The 21,142-nt window shown below is 44.7% G+C and overlaps 1 protein-coding gene across 6 annotated transcripts in view; it reads right to left on the reverse strand.

Moving 5' to 3' along the window:
- Window positions 1-21,142, reverse strand: part of LOC132395227 (plectin-like) — a 430,787-nt gene that overhangs the window by 75,239 nt on the left and 334,406 nt on the right. For all 6 annotated transcript variants that reach the window (XM_059971513.1, XM_059971516.1, XM_059971518.1 and 3 more), the window contains 3 exons: window positions 14,580-14,936; window positions 13,412-13,495; window positions 1,367-1,471 (listed from right to left, as the gene is read on the reverse strand). In XM_059971513.1, coding sequence (XP_059827496.1) covers window positions 1,367-1,471; window positions 13,412-13,495; window positions 14,580-14,936 — 546 coding nt within the window. The remainder of the gene's footprint in view (window positions 1-1,366; window positions 1,472-13,411; window positions 13,496-14,579; window positions 14,937-21,142) is intronic.

The raw sequence follows: 21,142 nt of genomic DNA on the forward strand, positions 1-21,142 counted from the left end.
ATTGAGGCAGGAAATATGTTCCAGATGTTGGGAGAGTCCAGTACCAGAGGGCATGGATTGAGAATAAGAGGTCAGTTATTTAAAACAGAGTTGAGGAAGAGCTTCTTCTCCCAGAGAGTTGTGGAGGTGTGGAATGCACTGCCTCGGAAGACGGTGGAGGCCAATTCTCTGGATGCTTTCAAGAAGGAGCTGGATAGATATCTGATGGATAGGGGAATCAAGGGATATGGGGACAAGGCAGGGACTGGGTATTGATAGTGAATGATCAGCCATGTTCTCAGAATGGCGGTGCAGACTCGAGGGGCCGAATGGTCTAGTTCTGCACCTATTGTCTATTGTCTATTGACTCAATCTGAGACATGCCTGATCCTGGCACCAGGGAGGCAACATACCATCTGGGTGTCTTTGTCATACCTACAGAATCTCAGCTCTGTTCCTCTGACTGGGGAATCTCTTGTCAACACTGCAGTCTACTTCACCTCTCTGCCCTTCTGAGCCACAGCACCAAACTCATTGCCAGAGATCCAGTCACTTGTGTCTCCCCTCGGTACGTCATCCCCCTCAATAGTATCTAGAGTTTTATACCTATTATTGAGGGGAATGGCCACAGGTGTATTCTGCTCTGGCTGTGCATTTCCCCTCCTCCTGACAGACAACCAGTTATCTGTCTCCTGCAGTCTAGGCTGACTACCTCCCTGTAGCTCCTGTCTATCACATCCTCACTCTCCCGTATGTCGAAGGTTATTGAGCTGCAGCTCCAATTCCTTAATATGTTCTCTCAGGAGCTGCAGCTCGGTGCACCTTGTACAGATGTGTTTATCTGGGAGACTGGGGTATTAAATTAGGAAGAGCATGAGACAGGAGTTGGGAGAGTTAACGGATCTAAATATTAGCTTTTATTTGTCACATGTACATCAAAACATCCAGTAAAATGTGTGGCTTCTGTCAACAACCAACAGTTTGCGCTGTTGGGGGCAGCCTGCAAGTGTCACCATGCTTCCTGTGCCAACATAACATGTCAACAAATTATTGACCCTCACCCATATGTCTCTGAAATGTGGGATGGAGCCGAAACACCCGAGAAAATTATGCTGAATTGTTGCCTGACCTTGCTGAGCTCCTCCAGCATTTTGTGTGTATTTCTTAAGATTTCCAACACTTACAGAAGCTCTTCTGTTTATGGGGAGCTAATGTTGTTCTGAATGACAGAAAGGACAAGCCAGGAAACTGCAGGTCGAGTGTCAAATGAAAGAAGAAATTTTGCAGTTGACGCTAAGTGAAGTTTTTAAGATTGAAAGGGATAGATGGGAATTGTTCAGGTCACTAGAGGTGGGAGAATGGTGTGTAAAAAGCACGTAGCTCCCACCTCCTGAATTATGCTGTCGGATGCAGACACCAATTTCTGCTTCTTCACAGGAGATGCCACTGGTTCACTCTGAACCTTGTATGTCACAAGCTGTAGTTCATAATCCTGAAACAACAAAACATTACATTAGGATTCAATCATGAGTACAAACTACCCCACCAAACACTCACTGTGACCAGTGGGTGTGCAGTGCACTAGTGTAAACTATCCCACAAAACCCTTGATGTGACCAATCGATGTGCAGTGCACCAGTGTAAACTACCCCACAAAACCCTAACTGTGACCAATCGATGTGTAGTGCACTAGTGTAAACTATCCCACCAAACTCTAGCTGTGACCAATGAGAGTGCAATACATCAGTACAAATGAACCTGCCAAACTCGATGTGACACATGGGTGTGCAGTGCAGCAGTGGACATTGCCTCACCAAACCTAAGCCTAGGTGTGACCAATATCCTTGTGGGCAGGATTGCTAGAGCTGTTTGGGAGTGTTTGGCGGGGTATAGTAACCAGAGTGATAGGACTAAGGAAGGGATAGTTGGTTGACAAATAGAGGCAGTGTATACTGAGGATAGAGCAAAAGTGCAGTCAATGGAATGAGTTGTAATGTAAAATGGGGACAAAATCAAATAGGGTAATGAATACAGGACTGAAGGTGAATGCATGCAGAATATGGAATAAGTTAGATGAACTTGTAGCATAGTTACAGACAGATACGTATGACGCTGTGGGCATCATTGAATCATGGCTGAAAGAAGATTATAGCTGGGAACTTAACATCCAAGGATACACTCTGTATTGAAAGGACAGTGCAACAAGTATTGTAGGTAAGGCTGATGAGATCAGGGCATGGATCAACACCTGGAATTATGATACTGTAGCCATTAATTAGACTTGGTTGCAGGAGAGACAGAACCAGCAGCTCAATATACCAGGGTTCCATTGTTTTAGATCTGACAGAGTGGGAGGAATTAAAGGAGGAAGGGTGGCATTACAAGTCAAAAAGTACGTTGTGGCAGTCCTCTGTCAGGACAGACTGAAGAACTCGTATACTGAGGTGTTACGGGTGGAATGAGGAAATAAGAATGGTATGACCATGTTAATGGGACTATATTACAGGCCACTCAACAGTCTGAGGGATTTAGAAGAACAAATTTATAGAGAGATTGTGGACTATTGCAAGAAACATCAGGTTATTAAAGTAGGTGATTTTAACTTTCCACATATTGACTGGGACCCACATACTATCAAAGGACTAGGTGGAATAGAGGTTGTCAAATGGAAAGTTCAGGAAAGATTCCTCAATAAGTACATAGAAGACCCAGTGAGAGAGTGTGCAGTACTGGATCTGCTATTAGGAAATGAGACAGGGCAGGTGACAGAAGTTTGTTTAGAGGAACACTTTGCATCTAGCGACCACAGTGCCACTAGTTTTCCAGTAAATACGAAAAAAGATAGGTCAGGTCTGCGGGTTGAATTTCTAAATTGGAGAAAGGCCGATTTTGATTGTATCATAAGACCATAATACACAGGAGCAGAATTAGGCCATTTGGGTTGTCGAGTCTACTCCACCATTTAATTATGGCTGATCTTTTCTTCTCCTCAGCCCCATTTCCCGGCCTTCTCGCTGTAACCTTTGAGGTCATGTCCAATCAAGAACCTATCAAACTCTGCCTTAAGTACACGCAATGACCTAGCCTCCACAGCTGCCTGTGGTAATAGATTACACAAATTCACCACCATCTAGCTAAAGAAATTTCTCCACCTCTCTGTTTTAAATGGATACCCCTCTATCCTGAGGCTGTGCCCGTTGGTCCTAGACTCCCCCACCATGGGAAACATTCTTTCCACTACTACTCTCTCTAGGAATTCCAATATTTGAAAGGTTTCAATGAGATCCCCTCTCAAAGTGAAGTGATGATGGTGACTCCTTTGCTTGCATCTTTGGAAACAGCTCTATTTCCATCTTTAATATCTTTATTTTTCCCTTTCAGAGTTCTTTTGAAAACCCTGACCTGGAGTTATACGCTGACTATGTTTCTTTGTGGGAATGGGACCCGCTCTCAGGACTTCATAACTGGCAGTTGTTTGGCATGCCAAGGGCTCAGCCTACAAGTTCGGCTTGGCTTTGGAGGCTAGGATTTCAGGGCTCTGGAGATGGGCGGATCGAAGGTTCGGTGTCATGGCAGGAGACCCATGTGTCTTCGGGGGAGTCAGAATATCTATGGCTGTGTGCCCGGAGACTTGAGATTTTGGTTGTTTGTTATGTCTCCCCACTCGCTGCGAAAACGGAGACACCTCTTTCTCTCCTTATTAGGGAGAGAGAGAGCTTGTGGTATGTTGAATGTTGGGTGAACAGTGTAGTCTTTGGGTTAACTGCATGTCTGTGTCTTTACTGTTGCTTTGTTCACACTTGAGTGCTTGGGAGTGGGTGCCAATGCATTTTTTTGCCAGTGGGGGCAGAGGGATTTACACGTGGGAGGGAGGAGAGCTGGAGGGGACTTTGGGGTTCTAACATTTAACTGTCGTTCATTCTTTTGGCACTCCTCTGTTTACATGGATGGTTGTGAAGAAAAAGCATTTCAGGTTTTATATTGTATACATTTCTCTGACATTAAATGTACCTTTGTAACCTTTGAAATCCTTCTAAATTCCAGTAACTACAGATGCAGAGCTATCAAACATTCCTTGTATGAAAACCCTTTCATGCCTGGAATCATTCTGGTGAACCTCCTCTGAACCCTCTCCAATGCCAGCATAATCTTTTCTTAGATGAGGAGCCCAAAACTATTCACAATATTTAAGGCGAGGCTGCACCAGTGCCTTATAAAGCCTCAGCATCACATCTCTGTTCTTGTATTCTAGACCTATTGAAATGAATGCTAACATAGCCTTCTATAACCTGCAAGTTAACCTTCAGGGTATTCTGCACAAGCAGTCCCAAATCCTTTTGCATCTCAGAGTTTTTGATTTTCTCCCTGTTTAGACAAGTGTCTGCACATTTATTTCTACTGCCAAAGTGTAAGACCATGCATTTTCCAATACTATTTCATTTGCCACTTCCTTGCCCATTCTCCTAATCTGTCGAAGTCCTTCTGCAGCCTACCTGTTTCCTCAGCACTACCTGACCCTCCATCAATCTTTGTATCATCTGAAAACTTGGCAACAAAGCCATCTGTTCCATTATCCAAATGGTTTATATACAGCATAAAAAGAAATGGTCCCAACACTGACCCCTGCAGAACACCACAATCCATTGGCAGTCAAATTTTACTCCCACTTGCTGCCTCCTACCAATCAGCCAATGTTCTAACCATGCCATTAACAACCCTGTAATACCATGGGCTCTTAACTTGATAAGCAGCCTCATGTATGGCACTGTGGCAAAAACTATCTGAAAGTCCAATTATACAACATCCACTGCACCCTCTTCATCTACTTGTAATCTACTTAAAGAATTCCAACAGGTTCGTCAGGCAAGATTTTCACTTAAGGAAACAATGCTACTTTGTACTATCTTGTCCTGTATCACCAAGTACTCCATAACCTCATCCTTAACAATTGACTCCAACATCTCCCAACCACTGAGGTCAAGCTAACTGGTCAATAATTTCCTTTCTGCTGCCTTCTTCCTTTCTTAAAGAGTGGAGTGACATTAGCAGTTTTCCAGTCCTCCGGCACTATGAAAGAGTACAATGATATTTAAAAGATCAATAGGAGTTCCTCTACAGTCTCTACAGCTACCTCTTTCAGAACCCTAGGTTTCAGTTCATCTGGCCCGGGTGCTTATGTAGCCTTGGACAATACAGCTTTTTGAGCACCTTCTCCCCTGTAATAGTAACTATGCTCACTTCTCGTCCCTCACACCCTTCGACATCTGGTACAATGCCAGTGAAGACTGATGCAAAGTACTAATTTAATTCCTCTGCCATCTCCTTGTCCCCTGTTATTATTTCTCTGGCTTCATTTACTAGTGGTTCTATATCCATTCTCATCTCATTTTTAATTTTCACATACTTGAAAAACTTTTATTATCCACGTTGATATTGATTGCTAGCTTGCTTGCTTTCATCTTTTCCCTCCTAATGATTCTTTTAGTTGCTCTCTATTGGTTTTTGTCATCTGCTAATTTTTGCATTGTTGTATGCCCTCTCTTTCACTTTTCCACTAGCTTTGACTTGCCTTGTCAGCCATGGTTGTACTATTTTGTCATTTGATAATTCTTCATTTTTGGAATATATCTATCCTGTACCTTCCTCATCTTTCTCAGAAACTCATGCCATTTCTGCTCTGTTGTCATTCCTACCAGATCTCCTTCAAATTTATTTTGTTCAACTCCTCTCTCATACAACTGTAATTACCTTTACTCCACTGAAATACTGCTACATCAGTCTTTACTTTCTATCTAATTTCAAGTTGAACTCAATAATATTGTGATCACTGACTCCTAAGGGTTCTTTTACCTTAAGCTCCTTAATCACCTCCAGTTCCTACATAACACCCAAACTGGTATAAATGATCTCCTAGTAGGCTCAATGACAAACTGCTCTAAAAAGCCATCTTGTAGGCATTCAACAAACTCACTCTCTTGAGATCCTCTCAAGAGGATACAGAGTATATGAGGTACAGACAGAAGATTCTGTGGTCATGACAGAGACTCCCAGATGGTTTGTTGCCTCCCGGGTGCCAGAGTCAGGGATGTCTCTGATCATGTGCACAGTATTCTGAAGTGGGAGGGAGATCAGCCGGATGTCATGGGACACATCAGTACCAATGACATAGGTTGAAAGAGTCAGGAGGTCCTGAAGAGTGAGTACAGAGAGCCTGGTAGGAAGTTGAAAAACAGGATCTCGAGGGTAGTAATCCCCAGATGCCACATGCCAGTAAGGGTAAGGGGAGGAGGGAAGAGAAGAGAGTGGTAGTGATAGGGGATTCTATAGTCAGGGGGCGGATAGGAGATCTTGTGGGGAAGATCAGGAGTCTTGAATGGTATGTTGCCTCCCTGGTGCTGGGGTCCAGGACATCTCAGATTGGGTGCAGGTTATTCTCGAGAGGGAGGGCAAGAATCCAGATGTTGTGGTCTATGTAGGGACCAACGACGTGGGTAGGATGAGTGAGGGGGTCCTGCGTAGGGAGTTCAGGGAGTTAGGTGCGAAGCTGAAGAGCAGGACCTCCAGGGTGACAATCTCAGGATTGCTACCTGTGCCACGTGTGAGTGAGGCAAGGAACAGAAAGATTATACAGATTAATACATGGCTGAGAGGATGGTGCAGGAGGGAGGGCTTCAGGTTTTTAGATAATTGGGCTTTGTTCCAGGGAAGGTGGGATCTGTTCCGAAGGGACAGTTTACACCTGAACTGGAGCGGTACTAACATTCTTGCAGGAAAGTTTGCTAGTGCTTCTCGGGGGGGGGGTTTAACCTAAATTTGCAGGGGGCGGGGATCCAGAATGTGAGAGAGGATAGCGAGATGAAGAATAAAGGATAGGTAGGGACTACACGGTTCCAGAATATTAAGTGTGTAGTAGAGAAAGGTGAGGCGGAACAAGTGATGAGGACACATGTACAGAGGGATGGTCTGATGGAACATGGAGTTAAATGTGCAGAAAGAATAAGTAAATTTAGAAAGGGCAACAAAATTCTAGGGGCGTATAGCCCGATGGGAGTTCCGGGAGCTGGGTTAAGCACAATAGGCAGTGATTCAAACAGAGAGAGGAGAAATGGGCTAAAAATTCTATATCTGAGTGCACGAAGTGTCAGAAATAAGGCGGATGAGCTTGAAGCTCAGGTGCGAATAGGTAACTATGATGTTGTTGGGATAACGGAGACATGGCTGGAGGGAGATCAGACCTGGGAAATGAATGTACAAGGGTATACGTGCTGTCGTAGGGACAGAAATGTGGGCAGAGGGGGTGGGGTGGCCCTGTTGGTGAGGAATGAAATTCAGTCCTTTGCAAGGGGGGACATAGGATCAGGAGAAGTAGAGTCTGAGTGGATAGAACTGAGGAACAGTAAGGGCAAAAGGATCCTAATGGATGTTGCCTACAGGCCACCAAACAGTAGCATGGATATTGGGTGCAAGTTGAATAGGGAGTTAACATTGGCATGTGGCAAAGGTAATGTCGCAGTAGTTACGGGGGATTTCAACATGCAGGTGAACTGGGAGAATCAGGTTGGTTCTGGACCCCAGGATAGGGAGTTTGTTGAGTGCCTACAGGATGTATTCTTGGAACAGCTTGTACGAGAGCCGACCAGGGACAAGGCTATTCTGGATTTAGTGTTATGTAATGAACAGGATTTCATAAGCGATCTTGAAGTAAAGGAGCCATTAGGAGGTAGTGATCATACTATGATGTTTTTATCTGCAATTTGAGAAGGATAAGGGCAGCTCGGAGGTGTCAGTGTTGCAGTTGAACAAAGGAGACTATGGAGCCATGAGGGAGGAGCTGGCCAAAGTTAACTGGACGGATATCCTAGCAGAAAAGACAGTGGAACAGCAATGGCAGGTATTCTTGGGAATAATGCACAAGGTGCAAAATCAGTTCATCCCCTGGAGAAGGAAGGATTCAAAGGGGGGAAGGGACCACAGTGGTTGACAAAGGAAGTCAGAGATTGCATAGCATTAAAAAAAAGAAGTACGACAGAGCAAAGGTGAGTGGGAAGACATATGATTGGGAAATTTTTAAGGAACAACAGAACTTAACTAAAAAGGCAATACGGGGAGAAAAAATGAGGTACGAACGCAAGCTAGCCAGGAATATAAAGGAGGATAGCAAAAGCATTTTTAGGTATGTGAAGAGAAAGAAGATAGTTCAGAACAATGTTGGGCTCTTGAAGAATGAATTGGGTGAAATTGTTATGGGAAACAGAGAAATGGCAGAAGAATTTAATAAGTACTTTAGATCTGTCTTCACTAGGGAAGACACAAGCAATCTCCCAGATGCATGGATGGGCCAAGGACATAGGGTAACAGAGGAATTGAAACAGATTGACATTAGGAAGGAAACGGTGATGAGTAGACTGATGGGACTGAAGGCTGACAAATCCCCAGGTCCAGATGGTCTGCATCCTAGGGTACGAAAGTAGGTGGCCCTGGAAATTGCGGATGCATTGGTAATCATTTTCCAATGTTCCTTAGATTCAGGATCAGTTCCTGAGGATTGGAGAATGGCTAATGTTATCCCACTTTTTAAGAAAGGAGGGAGGGAGAAAACAGAGAACTATCATCCTGTCAGCCTAATATCAGTAGTGGGGAAGATGCTAGAGTCAATTATTAAAGATGAAATAGTGGCATATCTAGAAAGCAGTGATAGGATTGAGCCGAGCCAGCATGGATTTACCAAGGGAAATCCAGTGGATGTAGTGCACCTCGATTTTCAGAAGGCATTTGATAAGGTCCCACATAGGAGATTGGTGGGTTAAATCAGAGCTCATGGCATTGGGGGGAAGATATTGACATGGATAGAAAACTGGTTGGCAGATAGAAAGCAAAGGGTAATGGTGAATGGGTGTTTCTTGGAATGGCAGGTGGTGACTAATGGGGTGCCACAGGGCTCGGTATTGGGACCACAGCTGTTTACAACTTATGTCAACGATTTATATGAAGGCATTGAGAGTAACATCAGCAAGTTTGCTGATGATACTAAGCTGGGTGGCAGTGTGACATGTGATGAGGATGTTAGGAGAATTCAGGGTGACTTGGATAGGCTGGGTGAGTGGGCAGATACTTGGCAGATGACGTTTAATGTGAATAGTTGTGAGGTTATCCACTTTGGGAGTAAGAACAGGAAGGCAGATTATTATCTGAACGGTGTAAAGTTAGGTAAGGGAGAAATACAAAGAGATCTAGGAGTCCTTGTTCATCAGTCACTGAAGGTGAATGAGCAAGTGCAGCAGGCAGTTCCCGGAATGGCAGGACTGTCATATGTTGAAAGATTGGAGCGACTGGGCTTGTAGACACTGGAATTTAGAAGGATGAGAGGGGATCTGATTGAAACATATAAGATTATTAAGGGATTGGACACGCTGGAGGCAGGAAGCATGTTCCCGCCGATGGGTGAGTCCAGAACTAGAGGCCACAGTTTAAGAATAAGGGGTAGGCCATTTAGAACAGAGATGCGGAAAAACCAGAGAGTGGTGGATGTGTGGAATGCTCTGCCCCAGAAGGCAGTGGAGGCCAAGTATCTGGATGCTTTCAAGAGTGAGTTAGATAGAGCTCTTATAGATAGCGAGGTCAAGGGATATGGGGAGAGGGCAGGAACGGGATACTGATTGTGTATGATCAGCCATGATCACAGTGAATGGCGGTGCTGGCTAGAAGGGCCGAATGGCCTGCTCCTGCACCTACTGTCTATTGTTACGATATTAATTGGGATTTCAATATGCAGGTAGATTGGGAAAATCAGGTCGTTGGTAGAACTCAAGAGGGGGAATATCTCAAATGCCTGCAAGATGTTTTTTCAGAGGAGTTTGTGTTTGAGCCCAGCAAGGGATCAGCTATTCTGGATTGGGTGTTGTACAATGAACCTAAATTGACTGGAGAGTTTAAGAGAAAGTAATCCTTCAGACACAGTGATGGCAGAACAGCAAAGGCTAGCGTTTCTGGGAGCAATTTGGAAGGTATAGGATAGACACATCCCAAAGAAAAGATGCAACTGTGGCTGACGAGAAGTTAAAGCCAATATAAAAGTCAATGAGAGTGCATATGATTGAGCAAAGTGCTGGAGAGATTATTACGGGGATAAGGAAATGACATTTTATTTTGGCTTTGACTTTTCTTGTCAGCCAGTTAAGTCATCCTGGCTCTGATCAATTTCAGTTCACTGCAGACACCCAATCTAGAATAGCTAATCCCCGAGTGGGCTCAAGCAGGAGCTGCTCTAAAAAGCCTTGTGATCGGCATTTTAGAAATTCCCCCTCTTGGGATCCAGTGCCAAACTAATTTTCCCAATCTATCTGCATATTGAAATCCCCCATGACTATAGTAACATTGCCTTTTTGACTTGCATTTTCTATCTCTCGTTGTAACTTGCAGACCACATCCTTGCTACCGTTTGGAAGTCTATATATAATTTCCGTGTTAGATAATGTGTGTGTATATTAGATGATAATCAGGGTAGTTAGCTCAGGACTGCTGGGTTGAGTTAAGAATTGGGAAGGGTAAAAGGACCCTAATGGCAGTTGTATACAGACCTCCACAGCTGGGATGTGGATTACAAATTACAGCAGGAGATAGAAAAGGTGAGTCAAAAGGGGAATGTCACGATAATCGTTGGGGATTTTAACATGAAAGTGGATTGGGAAAACCAGGTCAGTACTGGATCTCAAGAGAGAGAATTTGTAGAATGTCTAAGGGATGGCTTTTTAGAACAGCTTGTTGTTGAGCCCACTAGGGGATTGGCTGTTGTGCAATGATCCGAGGTGATAAGAGAGCTTAAGATTAAGGAAACCTTTAGGAACAGTGATCACAACATGATCGAGGTCACTATGAAATCTGAGAAGGAGGATCTAAATTCCAATGTGTCAGTATTTCAGTGGAATAAAGGAAATTGCAATAGCATGGGAGAAGAACTGGCCGAAGTTGACTGGAAAGGGTCATGAGCAGGAAAGACAGCAGAGCAGCAATGGCTGGAGTCTCTGCAGAAAATGAGGGAAGTGCAAGACAGAAATATTCCAAAGAAGAAGAAATTTTTGAATGGAAGTACACTACCGTGGTAGACAAGTGAAGACACAGCCAAAATAAAAGCAAAAGAAAGGGCATACAAGGAGGCCAAAGTTAGTGGGAAGATAAAGGAATGGGAAGCTTTTAAAAACTTGCAGAAGGAAACTAAGAAGGTCATTAGGAAGGAAAAGATGAATTATGAAAGGAAGCTGATGACTAATATCAAAGCAAATACTAAAAACTTAATTTTTGAGTATATAAAGGGCAAAATAGGGTTGAAGGTAGATATAGGACCAAAAGAAAATGATGCTGGGGATATTATAATGGAGACACAGAGGTGGCAGAGGAACTGAATGCATATTCTGCATCAGACTTTACAGTGGAACACATCTGCAGTATACTAGACATTCAAAAGTGTCAGGGAGGTGAAGTTCATGCAGTGAAAATTATGACTGAGAAGGTGCTCAGGAAGCTTAATGGTGTGAGGGTGGATAAACCTCCTGGACCCAATAGAATGCACCCTCAGGCTCTGAAGGAAGTAGCTAGAGATTGTGGAGGCATTAACAGTGATCTTTCAAGAATCTATAGATTCTGACATTGTAGCAGATGACTGGAAAATTGCAAATGTTACTCCGCTCTTTAAGAAGGGTGTAAGGCAGCAGAAAGGAAACTATAGACCTGTTAGCCTGACATCAGTGGTTGGGAAGTTGTTGGAATTGATTGTTAGGAATGAGATTATGGACTACCTGGAGGCGCATGACAAGATAGGCCAATGAACCCTGAAAGGAAAATCCTGCCTGACAAACCTACTGAAATCATTTGAGGAAATTAGTGGCAGCGTAGATAAAGGAGATGCAGTAGACACGGTGTACTTGGATTTTCAGAAGGCCTTTGACAAGGTGCCACACATGAGGCTGCTCAGAAAGATAAGAGCCCATGGAATTACAAGGAAACTACTAGCATTGGTAGAGTATTGGCTGATTGGCAGAAAATAGAGAGTGAGAATAAAGGGATCCTATTCTGGCTGGCTGCCGGTTACCAGTGGAGTTCCACAGGGCTCGGTGTTGGGACCGCTGCTTTTTACAATGTATGTCAATGATTTGGATTATGGGATTAATGGATTTGTGGCTAAATTTGCTGATGATACAAAGATAGGTGGAGGAGCGGGTACTGTTGAGGAAACAGAGAGCCTGCAGAGAGACTTAGATAGTTTAGGGGAATGGGCAAAGAAGTGGCAAATGAAAAATAATGTTGAAAAGTGTATAGATGGTCATGCACTTTGGTGGAAGAAATAAACGGGCAGAATATTATTTAGATGAGGAGAGAATTCAAAATGCAGAGATGTAAAGAGACTTGGGTGTCTTTGTGCAGGATACCCTAAAGGTTAACCTCCAGGCTGAGTTGGTGGAGAAGAAGGCGAATGCAATGTTGACATTCACTTCTGGAGGTATAGAATATAAGAGCAGGGATGTGATGTTCAGGCTCTGTAAGGCACCTGGGACACAACACTTAAGAGTATTCTGTGCAGTTTTGGGCTCCTTATTTTAGAAAGCATATACTGACATTGGAGTGGGTTCAGAGAATACTCATGAGATTGATTCCAGGAATGAAAGGGTTACCGTATGAGGAATGTCTGGCAGCACTTGGTTTGTATTCCCTGGAATTCAGGAGAATGGGGGGGAGGGGGATCTCATTGAAACATTCCAAGTGTTAAAAGGCCTGAACAGGTTAGATATGGCAAAGTTATTTCCTATGGTTGGGGAGTCTGGACAAGATGGCATGACTTCAGAATTACAGGACATACATTTAGAACTGAGATGTGGAGAAATTACTTTAGAGCGTGGTAAATCTGCAGAATTTGTTGCTACGAGCGGCTGTGGAGGCCAAGTCATTGAGTGTACTAAGACAGAGATAGCTAGGTTCTTGACTAGCCAGGGCATCAAAGGTTATGGGGAGAAGGCAGGGAAGTGGGGATGACTGGAAGAATTGGATCAGCCCATGATTGAATGGCCGAGCAGACTCAATGGGCTGCCTGGCCTACTTCTGCTTCTATATCTTATGGTCTTATGATGTGTATGTGTGTGTGTGTATCTACCTATGCCTGTGTGTAAGGCAGGTTGTGAGTTTCAGTGTGTGTGTGTGTGTGTGTGTGTGTGTGTGTGTGTGTGTGTGTGTGTGTGTGTGTGTGTGTGTGTGTGAGAGAGAGAGAGAGAGAGGGAGAGGGAGAGAGGGAGGGAGAGGGAGAGGGAGAGGGAGAGGGAGAGGGAGAGGGAGAGGGAGAGGGAGAGGGAGAGAGAGAGAGAGAGAGAGAGAGAGAGAGAGAGAGACTCAGTGAGGGATGGGTAATGCAGCCACTCTGCTCCCTGGCCTGGATATCAGGGCTTACCTTGATGGCATCAATGTACTGCTTGGCAAACTTCTCGCACTCTTCCACCTTCCCTCGGTTTTTCTCCACCTCCTGCAGAATTTTCTAATAAACCCAAAACACCCAGATTAGCTGAAGTTCAATTATCATTCAATCATTATGAATATAACTATATGAAACAGTATTCCGCTGGGACCAAGGTTCAAAATACATTACCAAAACATATAGCACAAATAGCATATATGTTTCTGATATTAGAAAAATACAGACACATAGAAATAAGTAATATAGCCCAAATCCCTAAGTGACATGTCTGTAGATTTATGGGAAGTTGTCCTTATCCAGGTTGTTCTTTCTCTGACTGAACACTAGAGGACAGCACCAAGCAAATCCTGGAGAGCAGCACCAACAGGAGGTGCCAGTCATCAAACTAGTATGGATTGCAGCGTGCCCCAGAGAGGCCTCTCCCACACAGCCTTGGTGCCTGCTCCCCAGGATGACTGCAACATATGACTCTATCGCATGGTCCTAGCCCTCACCACAACCTTGCTAATGCAGCTCCCCTGCTGTTGGATTCCCCCTTGAACCAGTGAACCTGACTTAAATTGTTAAATGACACACTACCTCAGTACAACGGCACTTAACTAGTCCAGGTCACAACACAACTACTGTGTGTATAAGTCCAATCATTACTATTGAGCAACTCGCTGATGGGATAGTTCTGCAGAATTTGATCTTCTTAGTATCCAGAAGTGCCTTGTGATGGTAAAAAAAGATGTATAGGATGAACAAATACACCTTTGATTGCACACAGAATTGGCTGCTGCATCCAAGTGGCCCTATCTTACCAGAGCTCAAAGGCACAAAGCAACCAATACCAGTGACACAGAAGAGTGGTACTGATCCCAGTGCTGAGTATTTTCCTGGACCTACAGGCACACTCCAAGTCCGTCTCCCAAATTACAGTCCAACAAGTAGCCTGTGTCCACCGACCTCCAGTGCCCATAACAAATCCCTTTTCCTAGTGTCATTGTCTGGTCAACCCAATAATGATGGTTACTCATCACCCCTCCAGTGATCACTCCTAGTAATTGAGGATACCACCGCCGTGGTCCCTCTTAGTTACCGTGGTTAACACCCACCCCTCACCCCCACTAGTGACCCTGGTCACTCCTCACCCACACATTACCTCCTCCTGTTGCAGCTGCTGCTTCAGGCCTTTGCTGTCCCGTATGGGTACAGCCTGGATTTTCTCCTGACGTTCCTTGGCACTCTGGATCCAGTCCATCAGCCAGTCATGAGCCTGGCGGTAGTAGGTCAGCTGGCGTCCGAGCTGCTCCAGCTCCCTTGAGCGGGTGTCAATCTGAGTCTGGATCCCATTCCAGTGCTCCAGGAGCTGCTGTATACATTCGCGGTATCGATCCAGGTCCACATCTCGCTCACTGTGGCTGCGCATCATCTGCTCACTCACTGCCTTTGCTTTCCCCAGCTCACCTTCCAGGTTATCAAAGAGCGGCTGGTGACCTTCCACCTCTGTCCGCATTCCCTAAACAGGATGAAATTCCCAATGGGTAAGTACCTCTGAGCTTGGCACTGGAACCAGAATCTGGGCCCTTCACTGTCAATTTCCAATCCCACACACACAGAGCCCCTCCCCATCCTCATCAAGTCCTACACAGGCCCCTTCCCCTTAGTGTTATCATCCTCTCACCATCCTCTTCCAGTCCTCCACCCCCCCCTTCCCTTTCCAATCCCACACTCCCCCTTCCCATTCAGTACTACACCCCTTCCCCATATCCAGTTCTACATTGATCCTTTCCTTCCCAATCCCACACACCCCTCCCCATCCAGTCCTACCCAGCTCCACCCTTCTTCTTAGTTCTGTAACACCCTCACCGTCATCTTCCTATCCTAAGCTTATGGGGTGCTAGCTTTCATAAGTCGAGGGATAGAGTTTACAAGTCGCGATGTAATGATGCAGCTCTATAAAACTCTGGTTAGGTCACACTTGGAGTACTGTGTCCAGTTCTGGTCGCCTCACTATAGGAAGGATGTGGAAGCATTGGAAAGGGTACAGAGGAGATTTACCAGGATGCTGCCTGGTTTAGAGAGTATGCATTATGATTAGAGATTAAGGGAGCTAGGGCTTTACTCTTTGGAGAGAAGGAGGATGAGAGGAGACATGATAGAGGTGTACAAGATATTAAGAGGAATAGATAGAGTGGATAGCCAGCTCCTCTTCCCCAGGGCACCACTGCTCAGTACAAGAAGACATGGCTTTAAGTTAAGGGGAGGGAAGTTCAAGGGGGATATTAGAGGAAGGTTTTTTACTCAGAGAGTGGTTGGTGCGTGGAATGCACTGCCTGAGTCAGTGGTGGAGGTAGATATACTAGTGAAGTTTAAGAGACTACTAGACAGGTATATGGAGGAATTTAAGGTGTGGGGTTATATTGGAGGCAGGGTTTGAGGGTTGGCACAATATTGTGGGCCGAAGGGCCTGCAATGTGCTGTACTATTCTATCTTCTATGTTCTAAACATATGTCCCTTCCCATTCAATCCCCTACATCCTTCACCTTCCAGTCCCACCCCGCCCCCAATCCTTTGCAATGGAACAGAGGGACACAGGAATACAAGGGCACAGTTCAACAAATGCAGTGTTTCAAGTGGTCACGATGGTGGAAAAGGTACTTAGCACATGGGCCTCCGTCAGTCAGGGCACTGAGTATAGGGGTTGGTATAGTATTTGAGAGGGGTTAGCCAGGCCAGGCCTTTATTCATTGGAATGTAGGAAAACCTTACAAAACAATAGACAAGATGGATGGCAATAATCTATTCCCCAGGGTACAGGAGTCCAAAACTAGGGACATAAATTTAAGTTATAAAGGAAAGATTTAAAAGGTACCTGAGGGGCAACTTCATGAAGAGAGGTGAGTAAATGAATTGAACTGCCAGAGGAACTGAATGAGGGGTGTATAATAAGCTGCTATATAGGACCCTGGTCAGACCCTACTTGGAGTACTGTGTTCAGTTCTGGAAGGATGTGGAAACTATAGAAAGAGTGCAGAGGAGATTTACAAGGATGTTGTCTGGATTGGGGAGCAAGCCTTATGAGAATAGGTTGAGTGAACTTGGCCTTTTCTCCTTGGAGCGACAGAAGATGAGAGGTGACCTGATAGAGGTTTATAAGATGGTGAGAGGCATTGATCGTGTGGAAAGTCAGAGGCTTTTTCCCAGGGCTGAAATGGTTGCCACAAGAGGACACAGGTTTAAGGTGCTGGGGAGTAGGTACAGAGAAGATGTCAGGGGTTAAGTTTTTTACTCAGAGAGTGGTGAGTGCGTGGAATGGGCTGCCAGCAATGGTGGTGGAGGCAGACACGATAGCGTCTTTTAAGGGACTTTTGGATAGGGCTTGTATTGTGCTGTAGGTTTTCTATGTTTCTGTGTTAAGCAGTGCTTGGATAGGTGAAGGAAATAGGGACTATTGGCTGTGGTCAGCATGGAATTGTGGGCTGAGGGGCCTGTATCTATGCTGAATTGCCCTATGACTCTAAGTAATGTAATCAATGCCTCAAACAATGAAATCTACCAAATGTTGATAGGACCAAATAGGGTGGATGTGGAGAGGAATTTTCCTATGGTGGGGGTATCTGGAACTAGAGGGCACTACTTTAGAAAAGAGGTAAGGAGAATTTGTTTTTTAGCCAGAGAGTAGTAAACTTGCAGAATGCTCAGCCACAGACTGCGTTGGAGGCAAAGTCCATGGGTATATTTAAGGTGGAAGTTGATTGTTTCCTGGTGATTCAGGACATCAAAGGATATGGCAAAAAGGCAGGTGTATGGGGTTGAGTGGAATCCAGCATCAGCCATGATGGAATGGCGCCGAAAACTCAATGGGCTGAATGGCCTAATTCTTCTCCTATGTCTTATGGTCTTATGGCAGGTTGTTTTGAGGAAGTAGAGAGGCTACAGGACTGAGACAGATGAGGAGAATGGGCAAAGAAATGGCAGGTGAAATCAGTGTTGGAAAGTGTATGGTTATGCACTTTGGCAGAAGAAGTGAAAGGGTCGACACTTTATAAATAGTGAGAAAATAGTCAAAGGGACTTGGGAGACCTTGTGTAGGAATGCCTAAAGGTTAATTTGCAGGTTGACTCTGTGGTGAGGAAGGCAAATGCAATGTTAGCATTCATTTCAAAAGGACTAGAATATAAAAGCAAGGATGTAATGTTGAGATTTTATAAAGCACTGGTGAGGGCCCCTTATCTTAGAAAGAATGTGCTGAAACTGGAGAGGGTTCAAAGGAGGTTTATGAAAATGATGCCAGGATTGAATGGCCTATCATAGAAAAAGCATTTGATGGCTCTGGGCATTCAGAAGAATGAGAGGTGACCTCATTGAAACCTATCGTATGATGAAAGATTTTTCTTCGGTATTCACTAAGGAGAAGGATATTGAATTGTGTAAGATAAGGGAAACAAGCAGGGAGGTTAGGAAACTATGACGATTAAAGAGGAGGAAGTACTGGCGCTTTTAAGGAATATAAAAGTGGATAAATCTCTGGGTCCTGACAGGATGTTCCCTAGGACCTTGAGGGAAGTTAGTGTAGAAATAGCAGGGGCTCTGACAGAAATATTTCAAATGTCATTAGAAACGGGGATGGTGCCGGAGGATTAGTGTATTGCTCAAATGGTTCCGTTGTTTAAAAAGGGTTCTAAGAGTAAACCTATCAATTATAGGCCTGTCAGTTTGATGTCAGTGGTGGGTAAATTAATGGAAAGTATCCTTAGAGATGGTATATATAATTATCTGGATAGACAGGGTCTGATTAGGAACAGTCAGCATGGATTTGTGTGTGGAAGGTCATGTTTGACTAATCTTATTGAATTTTTTGAAGAGGTTACGAGAAAAGTTGATGAGGGTAAAGCAATGGATGTTGTCTATATGGACTTCAGTAAGGCCTTTGACATGGTTCCGCACGGAAGGTTAGTTAGGAAGGTTCAGTCGTTAGGTTTTAATATTGAAGTAGTAAAATGGATTCAACAGTGGCTGGGTGGGAGATGCCAGAGAGTAATGGTGGATAACTGTTTGTCAGGTTGGAGGCCAGTGACTAGTGGTGTGCCTCAGGGATCTGTACTGGGTCCAATGTTGCTTGTCATATACATTAATGATCTGGATGATCGGGTGGTAAATTGGATTTGTAAGTATGCAGATGATACTAAGATGGTGGTGTTGTGGATAATGAGGTAGGTTTTCAAAGTTTGCAGAGAGATTTAGGCCAGTTAGAAGAGTGGACTGAGTAATGGCAGATGGAGTTTAATGCTGATAAGTGTGAGGTGCTACATTTTGGTAGGAATAATCTGAATAGGACATACATGGTAAGTGATAGGGCATTGAAGAATGCAGTAGAACAGAGTGATCTAGGAATAATGGTGCATAGTTCCCTGAAGGTGGAATCTCATGTAGATAGGATAATGAAGAAAACTTTTGGTATGTTGGCCTTTATAAATCAGAGCATTGAGTATAGGAGTTGGGATGTCATGTTAAAATTGTACAAGGCATTGGTAAGGCCAAATTTGGAGTATTGTGTACAGTTCTGGTCACCGAATTATAGGAAAGATGTCAACAAAATAGAGAGAGTACAGAGAAGATTTACTAGAATGTTACCTGGGTTTCAACACCTAAGTTACAGAGTAAGGTTGAACAAGTTAGGTCTTTATTCTTTGGAGCGTAGAAGGTTGAGGGGGACTTGATAGAGGTATTTAAAATTATGAGGTGGATAAATAGAGTTGACGCGGATAGGCTTTTTCCATTGAGAGTATGGGAAATTCAAACAAGAGGACATGAGTTGAGAGTTAGGGGGCAAAAGTTTAGGAGTAACACAAGGGGGAATTTCTTTACTCAGAGAGTGGTTGCTGTGTGGAACGAGCTCCCACTAGAAGTGGTAGAGGCAGGTTCGGTATCGTCATTTAAAGTAAAATTGGATAGATATATGGACAAGAAATGAATGGAGGGTTATGGGCTGAGTGCAGGTAGGTGGGTCTAGGTGAGAGTAAACGTTCGGCATGGACTAGAAGGGCTGAGATGGCCTGTTTCCGTGCTGTAGTTGTTATATGGTTATATTACATCCTCTCTAGTTAGTACCTCTGTATATTGATTTTAAAAACTTTCCTGAACACATTTTACAAATTCTAACCCATCTAGACCTTTAACAGTACGGGTGTCCCAATTAATATGTGGAAAATTAAAATCCCCTGCTATCACAACTTTATGTTTCCTGCAGCTGTTTGCTATTTCTCTGTAGATTTGCTCCTCCAATTCTCACTGACTATTGGGTGGTCTATAATACAACCCCATTAATTTCCACACGATCAATGCCTCTCATCATCTTATACACCTCTATCAGGTCACCGCTCATCCTCCGTCGCTCCAAGGAGAAAAGGCCGAGTTCACTCAACCTGTTTTCATAAGGCATGCTCCCCAATTCAGGCAACATCCTTGTAAATCTCCTCTGCACCCATTCTATGGCTTCCACATCCTTCCTGTAGTGAAGCGAACAGAACTGAGCAGTATTCCAAGTGGGGTCTGACCAGGGTCCTAAATAGCTGCAACATTACCTCTCAGCTCCTAAATTCAATTCAACAATTAATGAAGGCCAATACACTGTATGCCTTCTTAACCACAGATTCGACCTGTACAATGAGTGAATTTGCAGATGCTGGAAATAAATAAAACACAAAACGCTGGCAGAACTCAGCAGGCCAGACAGCATCTATGGGAGGAGGTAGTGATGACGTTTTGGGTTAGCATTTTTTCTCCCTTTCCCCCTTTCTGTCAATTCCTCCGCTTCCGCCACATCTGCTGTCAGGATGAGGCCTTTCATTCTAGGACAAAGGAGATGTCTTCCCTTCATCCATCAACTCTGCCCTCCATCGCATCTCCCGTATTTCACGCACCTCTGCCCTCACCCCATCCCCCCGCCAGCCCACCAGGGATAGAGTCCTCCTGGTCCTCACCTTTCACCCTACCAGCCTACAGATCAAACGTATAATCCGCTGTAACTTCTGCCACCTTTTACATGATTCCACCACCACCCACATCTTCCCCTCCACCCCACTCTCGGCTTTCCGCAGGGATCGCTTCCTCCGCGACTCCCTTGTCCATTCATCCCCCCCATCCCTCCCCACCAACCTCCCTCCGGGCACTCATCCCTGCAAACGGAAGAAGTGCTATACCTGCCCCCACACTTCTTCCCTCACCACCATCCTAGGCCCCAGACAGTTCTTTCAGATGAGGCACCACTTCACCTGCGAGTCAACTGGGGTGATATACTGTATCCGGTGCTCCCGATGTGGCCATTTATACACTGGGGAGACCCACCGCAGACTGGGAGACCGTTTTGCCGAACACTGGTGCTCAGTCCTCCAGCAGTGGCGGGATCTCCCTGTGACCACACACTTCAATTCCACAGACCATTCCCACTCTGACATGTCTGTCCCACACACTTCAATTCCACAGACCACTCCCACTCCGACATATCTGTCCATGGCCTCCTCTACCGTCAGGATGAGGCCACACGCAGGTCAATGGAGCAATACCTTATCTCTCGCCTAGGTAGCCTCCTACCTGCCTGCATGAACATCCAACTCACAGACCTCGGTTGATACCCCTGCCCCCACCTTACCCCCATCCCTATCTATTATTTTAGTCTGGTTCTCTTTCTCTCTCCTTTTTCCCCCCTCACTATAATCTCC

The sequence above is a fragment of the Hypanus sabinus genome, chromosome 6 (assembly GCF_030144855.1).
Source record: "Hypanus sabinus isolate sHypSab1 chromosome 6, sHypSab1.hap1, whole genome shotgun sequence".
NCBI lineage: Eukaryota > Metazoa > Chordata > Chondrichthyes > Myliobatiformes > Dasyatidae > Hypanus > Hypanus sabinus.